The sequence below is a fragment of the Anabas testudineus genome, chromosome 18 (assembly GCF_900324465.2).
Source record: "Anabas testudineus chromosome 18, fAnaTes1.2, whole genome shotgun sequence".
Taxonomy (NCBI): domain Eukaryota; kingdom Metazoa; phylum Chordata; class Actinopteri; order Anabantiformes; family Anabantidae; genus Anabas; species Anabas testudineus.
The window spans coordinates 7,846,014-7,853,818 of NC_046627.1; the positions used below are offsets into that span (position 1 = coordinate 7,846,014).

General features: G+C 42.7%; 1 protein-coding gene and 2 pseudogenes across 1 annotated transcript; all 3 read right to left on the minus strand.

The window, feature by feature from the left end:
• Positions 1 to 221: 221 nt before the first annotated feature.
• On the minus strand, positions 222 to 4,707 carry LOC113168263 (annotated as a pseudogene).
• Positions 4,708 to 4,710: 3 nt separating this feature from the next.
• On the minus strand, positions 4,711 to 7,357 carry LOC113168726 (the record flags this gene model as incomplete). The annotated part of the gene is made up of 5 exons (XM_033326761.1): positions 7,339 to 7,357; positions 6,676 to 7,017; positions 5,468 to 5,572; positions 4,996 to 5,319; positions 4,711 to 4,871 (listed from the first exon to the last, which is right to left on the minus strand). Coding segments are annotated over exons 1-5 (951 nt in total), but the record flags the coding sequence as incomplete, so codon positions are not given.
• Positions 7,358 to 7,443: 86 nt separating this feature from the next.
• Positions 7,444 to 7,805, minus strand: part of LOC113168727 — a 5,105-nt pseudogene continuing 4,743 nt past the window's right edge.

The following is a 7,805-nucleotide window of genomic DNA, read 5'->3' on the forward strand; positions in this document are numbered from 1 at the left end:
TTCCCCACTGCTAGAGCCCACCTACAAACCCCAGGCCCAGGCTCACCTTTCAGGAGCTTTCTCTCAAGTGTTTGTTGTTTTAAGATGCGTGTCTCTACATGTGGGGTTATGGTCATGTGACGTTCAGAGTCTGCATTCTTAACATATGTTTCTCACCTAGAACGTGTAGAGAGTTGATTTTTGTTTTTGGCATGCTACAAAGAAAACTGAATTGAACCAACTTTGTATCTGTATTTATTGGTAAAGATTGCTTCATGTCAGAAGATTAAGACAAACAGTTTGATTGTGAAGTGTAAACACCTCATTAATTCAGTTGCGCATGTTATGGTTGGACACAAGCTTACTGAAGGAAGTGTGGATCCATCCATGATCCTGACATGCAAAATAGGTACAGAACTACAGCCCTATCCTCAGTGCACAAAAGAGAAGATTTTTCCTTTGTGTTTTTTCTGTGAGTCTATTAATTATACAGCTGAGTGAATCTCTTCCCACACTCTTAACAGCTGTTGGGTCTCAGGCCAGCATGGTTTTATACACATGAAGAAATAAAAGCCTTCTCACAGTCTTTGCTCAGGCATGGTTTCTCTCTAGTTCCAATTTGGTGGATTGTTACGTCTAACTGAGGTAATGGTTTCTCTCCACTGTGGGTCCACTGGTGGCTTGTGTAGCTGCTTGACAGCCCACATTCCTCACAATTGTGGGTTTTTTACGTTATGTTACTGTGCTGAAGAAACAAAGATGGTTCCACGCATGCAGCTTATTGATCAAGTTCAGGACTCCACCATCAGTAAACTGTGATAAAGCTTTCTCATGTTCTACTGATTTTCTTGACCCATCCTCCTCATTCTCCTCCTTCAACTGTGTTCAAACTTTTCTGCCACCTAGTGGTCTGTACTGAACCGACACCATCCTGATGGTGTCTCTAACAGCAGGATAGGATCTCTGTTAGAGTCTATTTTCAATTTGTTTCTCAAATACTGAGCAGAAACCTTAATGTTGAACTGCAAATAAACTGCAGGTAAACTAATTAGAAAGTTTAGGATGTCAACAGTCTCCTACTATATGTACTGTATACATTCCAGTCCAAAAAAAATAGCCTAAGTCTAACTAAGAAAAAGTAAAGTAAGAGTCTCCCACTGGATAATTACTGCATGTATAAATATGTTTCAGCTGACAACAAGTTATATAACACTAACTCTAGTGACTGGCTCCTCATTTCTTAAACAACAAAGTCTGATGACACATCCTGTGGTCATAAAAGGATGTTAATCTATTTCAGAAACATTAAATTGTTGGCATGAATCAAGCAAAGAAAACATCTAATGAGATTGATGAAACTACTAAAACTGGGTTAAGAACTGCCCAACACATTATTACAAACTGAAAGAATAGTGGGGAACCATCGTCTTTAAGGAAGGAATTTGGTTGAAAGAAATCATGAATGATTGTGGTTCGGCGTTCACTTAAACGTTTGATGCAATCAAATCATGGAAAAACAACTCAAGTAGAACTCATAGCAAGGTTTAGTAGTGAAAGTAAGCAGTCAGTCTTCAACCACCCAGACTGTATTTTAAACTGTAGTGCAGTATTACACTAGAACAGCCTTTTTAATGACTCAACATCCACACAAAGTGGTTCAGTTATAGCTTGTATGGCACAGTTGCAAGTTCAGATTCATGTTCTATTCATCAAGAAATCAGTTGCATTTACCAATGCACAACAACAACAGTTAGTAGCCACTAGAATTAAAATTAAATCAATGAACTACAGCATCTAAAGTGTATACATTTTGGCAGTAAAGTGGTATAGCCAGAGAAAACCCACACAAGCAGCGAGAATGTGAAAACTCCACAGAGAACCCCAAACAACTAGGGAGGTGAAGTTCTCACCAGGTAAATCTAAGATTAAATTTTCAGTGATCTTGTTTGCATAAATAAATGCACGTTGTTCCAATGCAGTGGAAGCACATAACGTCACGAGAAGGACAGTGGGTTGAAACTACAGTACTTAATACATACGTTAATAATGAGTCAGTATCAGTAACAGTGTCCTCGATTCTTCCTTTATCGTCCATCAGCTTCCATCCTCCATCCTTGTCTCAGACCATCAGACCGATCAAACAGATTGATCAGTCACCACAGTGTCCAGAGGAACAGCTTCTTCGTTCTCCAATCTGCAGAGGAGACAGAAAGTGTTAAAGTTTCAGGCATACTAGATGTCCATTTCCAGTGTCATGAAGAACAAGAGAAATAAACAGTTCTGCAACAGGTGCTCCCACAGAACCCTGATCATGGAGTCATTCTGGGGCTACACAAAGAGTTCTTCAAGACCCTGCAACAACCTGCAGGACGAGTACTTCAGGAACTGCTGCAACCTTAGTAAAGTCAGAGAAGCCTAAAGCTACAGTAATTTCAAATATGTTGTGGTAGACACATGTTCCACAACTTGAATTGTTCAGAGGCGCTGGCCTCATTAGGAGTCAATCTCTCAGAACAACAGTGGCAACAGAGCTGAGATATTTGTTTCTAACCTGTGGGGTTAGCTGTTCAATATGATCTGCTCAAGATACGCACAAAGTCTATATATTCAAGTAAAAGAAAGAGCAAAGATGGTTCCACGCAAGAGGACAACTACATTAGAGTATCTATTTTAAGAAACAGAGGCCTCATGGGTTCTCAGCTGTGAGCCTTATTTTATATTGCCCACATTCACTACTGCAGAGAACTCATGGCTGTTTCTTGATCAACGTGATGATTCAACTGGATTTGTCTTTGAGTTATGAAGGAAAGAACGAGAAAGAAAAAGAAGAGGAAGAAGGAAATGAACATTACGTCTGGAGGGTCTGTGAAGCAGAGGCGAGTCTTCCACGGTGAATCAAGCCTGTGAAGCCATTCTTACTGGTCTCTGCAGAGGAAAGAAAGCGAAGTCAGCCACAGCCCAGAATCCCGAGTTCTCAACCCAGTTACAGCACTGATCCATGACCGATATATTATAACCAGAGATCTGTGTCTTCACACTGACCTTTGACTTCAAGAATCACCGTCTTCCACCTTATGATGCAGCCTACATTTTCCTCGACTTTGAAGATTTCACAGCTGTACTTGCCATTGTCTCTGCTTGTGGGATGTTTAGGGTCAGACTCACGTCTCCAGTTTTCAGGGGGTATTCTTTCATCACTGCCCGATCTCGGTAAAACTCATCCTGTCCTTCAGCGTGGTGAGAACCCTTTTTATATTTGTAGATCTTTATTGTTCCTTTAGGGTCTTCGCGAGTCCAGTCTACTTCAGAGTTCCTAGGCAGGTCACATGTGGTTGTGAAAGGCAGCTCGACAGACTCCACTCCCTCCTCCACCTCCACCCGGCACACTGAGAGGACAACAAACCACAACAATCACCTGGACAGCAGAGCTTTATCAAGTGAGACCTGAAAGATAGAACAACGTCAGACCAAAAGGCAAAGGGACAGAAATCTAGAAACAAAAAACATATTACAAATTTACATGATGAGACAGATTGATAATAAACATGCATGTGTGCTTTTTGAGTTTGTTAGACTGTTGAGCTGTACAGTCAAACAGTGGTGGTATAAAGGATCTGTGGTACTGCTCTTTCCTACACTGAGGGGGGAACAGTCGTCTACTGAAGGAGTTTTCTTAAGAAAGAAGGCATTTAGGGTCCAAACCTGACTTGTTTGATGCATTTCCTATAACTAAATGTAGGACATTAATGTTAGCTTTAGCTCTTAGTCAGCCTTGGCCTTGACTGACAAAAACGCACTGGCTCTGAACCAACCCTGAACTCCCTTGGTGAAAAAGAGGTATATTGGAGTTCATTAGAAACTGACTCTCTGAACCACTACAGCTTCGATGTGGCCTCCTCTTGTTGTTCACACTGTGGCTGCTGCACCTAAACACCTGGGTTCACGTCAGCTTTGAGAATCAAACTGTATCTGAAGTACTGACCTCTGACTCGAAGCTCTGCTTTTTTCATCAGCAGGACGTTTCCATCCCTGCTGTAGACGGTGCAGGTGTAGGTTCCTCTATCTTTGTCTGTGGGGTATTTCAGGGTCAGACTGAGGTCCCCAGTTTGCAGTAGGTCTTCCTTCATCTCCGTCCGGCCTCTGTAAAATACATCCTGTTCTCCTGGATTGTCAGCGCCATTCTGATACACATGAACCTTAATGGTGGAACTGTCCCTCCACTCTACTTTGACGTCTTCAGTCAGGTGAACTGTGGTCTTGCAGGGCAGCAGGACTGACTCCACCCCTGAATCCACCTTCACCTGTTGGACTGAGAGAACAACAGGCCGCATTTACATTAACAATTCCATAGTGGCTGCAAGTGAACCTCACATTAACACATCATATCTGTTGCTTTACTGCCAGTTAGATGTTGTGTTTGTGTGTACGTCACATCAAAGTTTATTTTAGCCATGTCTCACAGTGTGGCTGCTCTTATGAGATTACTGAAAACTCACAGACGTCTTCAGTGAAGTCAGGACTTAACGTCACCAACTCCAGTGCTCATCCCTAGTCTTAATGACTGACCTATGACCAGGAGCTCCACTTGTTTCTTCAGCAGGAATTTTCCATCCTTGTCGTAGACGGTGCAGGTGAAGGTTCCTCTGTCTCTGTCCGTGGGGCTTTTCAGGGTCAGACTGAGGTCTCCAGTTGCCAACATATCTTCCTTCATCTCTGTGCGACCTCTGTAACCCCGTCCTGTTCTCCAGTTTCTTCAGAGCCGTTCTGATACACACAGACGTTGTATTTCTCACTGTCCCTCCACTCCACTCTGATGTCTTCAGGTAGGGGAACTGTGGTTTTGCAGGGCAGCAGCACGGACTCCACCCCTGAATCCACCTTCACGAGGGGGACTAAGAGCACAACACAACAAAATCAGCAGGACACCCAGCAGCAGCACCTTTATGAAACCATCTTTAAGTCCAGTCGGAAGTATACTGCAGATCCATTAATCAATCAGTAGGTGGTGGTACTGACCTCTGATCCGGAGCTCCACATCTTTTTTCATCAGGATGTTTCCATCCCCGCTATAGACGATGCAGGTGTAGGTTCCTCTATCTTTGTCTGTGGGGCATTTCAGGGTCAGGCTGAGGTCTCTAGAGTTTATCATGTCTTTCTTCATCTCTGTTCGATCTCTGTAATAATTGTCCTGGTCTTCCGGTTCGCAAGAGCCGTTCTCGTGCACATGGACCATCCAGTTCATGTTCCTCCACTCCACCATTACGTTGTCAGGCAGGTGAACCGTGGCTTTGCAGGGCAGCAGGACAGACTCCACCCCTGAATCCACCACAACCAGGCAGACTGAGAGGACAACAAACCACAACATCAGGTGGAGACAGAAGCAGCGGCAACTGAAACATTTGTAGTTTGATTCTGATGTATGTTGTGTGAAGCAGCGATAAATTCAGTCACACGTTGTCAGTTTAACACACACAGACACAATTCTTACCTCTGTCCTTGTACCTGCTATATATTATAAAAGAGCCAACAACAGACATGAGAAGCAGGGGAACCAGAACACCTGCGAGAACCTTGGGCCAGATTGGAGGACGTTCTGTAGTTGACAAGAAGACAAACAGGTTGTTTTTAAAATGGTCATTAATATATTTCTGTCCAACACAGGACTTTTTTCTACTTTAAAATAGTAGAGGAGTAAAAGGTCATATCATATTCTTTTTATTCAGATCTGCATGTTTTTCTCTCACAGAGGCGCAAACTGGTGAAAGCCTAAGACAAACATACTGTTATTACTGTAAAAGTATCAGTAGTAGTAGCGGTAAAGTCTGTGGTCTAGACCTTAATCTAAAGTGACTTAAGATTACTGTGTTGCCAATGGGTGCTGCATAAATTTAGCTGAATTAAATTAATTCTTTTAGGGTCACAGGTATCTTGACATTAAAATACCCATTAATTACCTTGTTTATTTAATATTACCTTGCTTTTGTATATTTAATCTGAGTTTGTCAACTGTTTGTTTATGTAATATGCATTTACCTACTAACAGCACACTTATTTCATACTTTAACACAGACGCTACTGATTTCTCCTCTTGCTTGCAGAGAGCACAGAAACCTGACTACTCACAACAGTTGATCTGATCTGTCGTTGACCTTTTAAACAGTCGGCAGTGGCTAAAAGGGAAGCTTCTAACGTTACCTGCAACCAGATAATACGTCACATTCCAAACTGTGAATAAAAACAGTTCACAGACAAATGCAAACAAAACACAACAAGTAAAGACTAATTTAAATAAATACATCCGTAGATTGAACATGCTGTAGAAATGTGCAGTGTTCCCATAACTCTTCCTCCTTATCTATTTTAGACTGTTTTGTTCTGCACTTGAGAAATGTTTACCTGAAGGGGAAGGAAATCAATAGTCGAAGTTGAGTCGTGAAACACTATAACTTCTCTGGTGCTCAGTAATGTTATGACTCAACAAGTATTTTTGTTCTTTAAAGAGGCCGTATTGTTCCTAATTAATGGTTTACACTTTATTCTGTGGGCAAATATATGTTAGAATTCCTCTTTATGCAGCAGCTCCTCTGGCCTGTAAAATAATTAAGGTTGGTTTGATCTTCTGTGTCTTGAAGAATTAGCTCTGTGTCCTCATACAGTACATTCACACCGAGCTGAGCCAGTGTCTCCAACACTGACCTCTGACCAGCAGCTGAACTTCTTTCTGGCCCAGTTTTTGTCCAATCCTGCGGACGGTGCAGGTGTAGTTGTCACTGTCAGTGACGGTGGGTTTTGTCAGGGTGAGGCCCAGGTCTCCGGTCTGCAGAGCGTCAGTCCTCATCGATGTGCGATTGACGTAACGCTGGTTTTGTTCATCAAGCTCATCACCGCTCCACTGACGTATGTGAATCGTGGCGTATTTGAGTTCCTCACGGCTCCAAACCACTGTGGACTGCTCGGAGTCCGAGACATTGACCCGGCAGGGCAGGTGGACGGACTCCTCCCCATCATACACCTCCACACCTAAGGCATGCAGGGAAACTGAAAGACAGAATACAAAACATTGTTGAGAGCTACAGTGGCTTTAGGTCTAATTAACAAATGAAAATGTGTTACTGCAAAGTTATGAAACAGTGAAACAAAAGAAAACTGTTTTCAAAAAATGTGGAGACTAATCCCTGCAGTGAAACAAACACAGAAAACGTGTTTACTAACCTAAAAAGCAAAATCAACCTAAGTCACTCATTTGCACAAAGTCAATCAATCTAACCCTGATAGACATAATCACTCAGGTTTGAAAATCAATAACAAACAAGGTGCCACAAGATTCTTGATTTCAAAGTCAAGAAGTGCAGGATGGACCAATCACTGCAGGCACCATCCCTGAATCCAGCCAATCAGTCAGCGTGACCTAATCCCACAGCTTGGTGCTGGACTGTGAAGTAATTTTGACGTAGTCAGTTTGGACTAAGAGGAGTGACTAGTTGCCCTGTTGTTGATGCAGTATTCAACAGAATTCTCTGAGATAATGGACTGAATGAGAAAAAGTGCAAACACACTAATGTTGTTCTGACAAGACACCTTAGTTCTCCACCTTCAGTCCTGGAGAATTTAACAGTCAGTGCATCATTTTGTGGCTTTCATCCTCCAGCCTCCAGTGGCAGAGCCGACAGCAAGAGAGATTACCACTGGCAGGGAACAGGACAGAGACGGACTGGGACCTGGGAGTCGAGCTGTCGACGTTCGACGGTTACAGGAAAGAACAGCATGTCTGCTGCCAGGAAATCTGTGCGTGTGTTCATGCACCTGGTATTTAGCCCTTTTGCTGG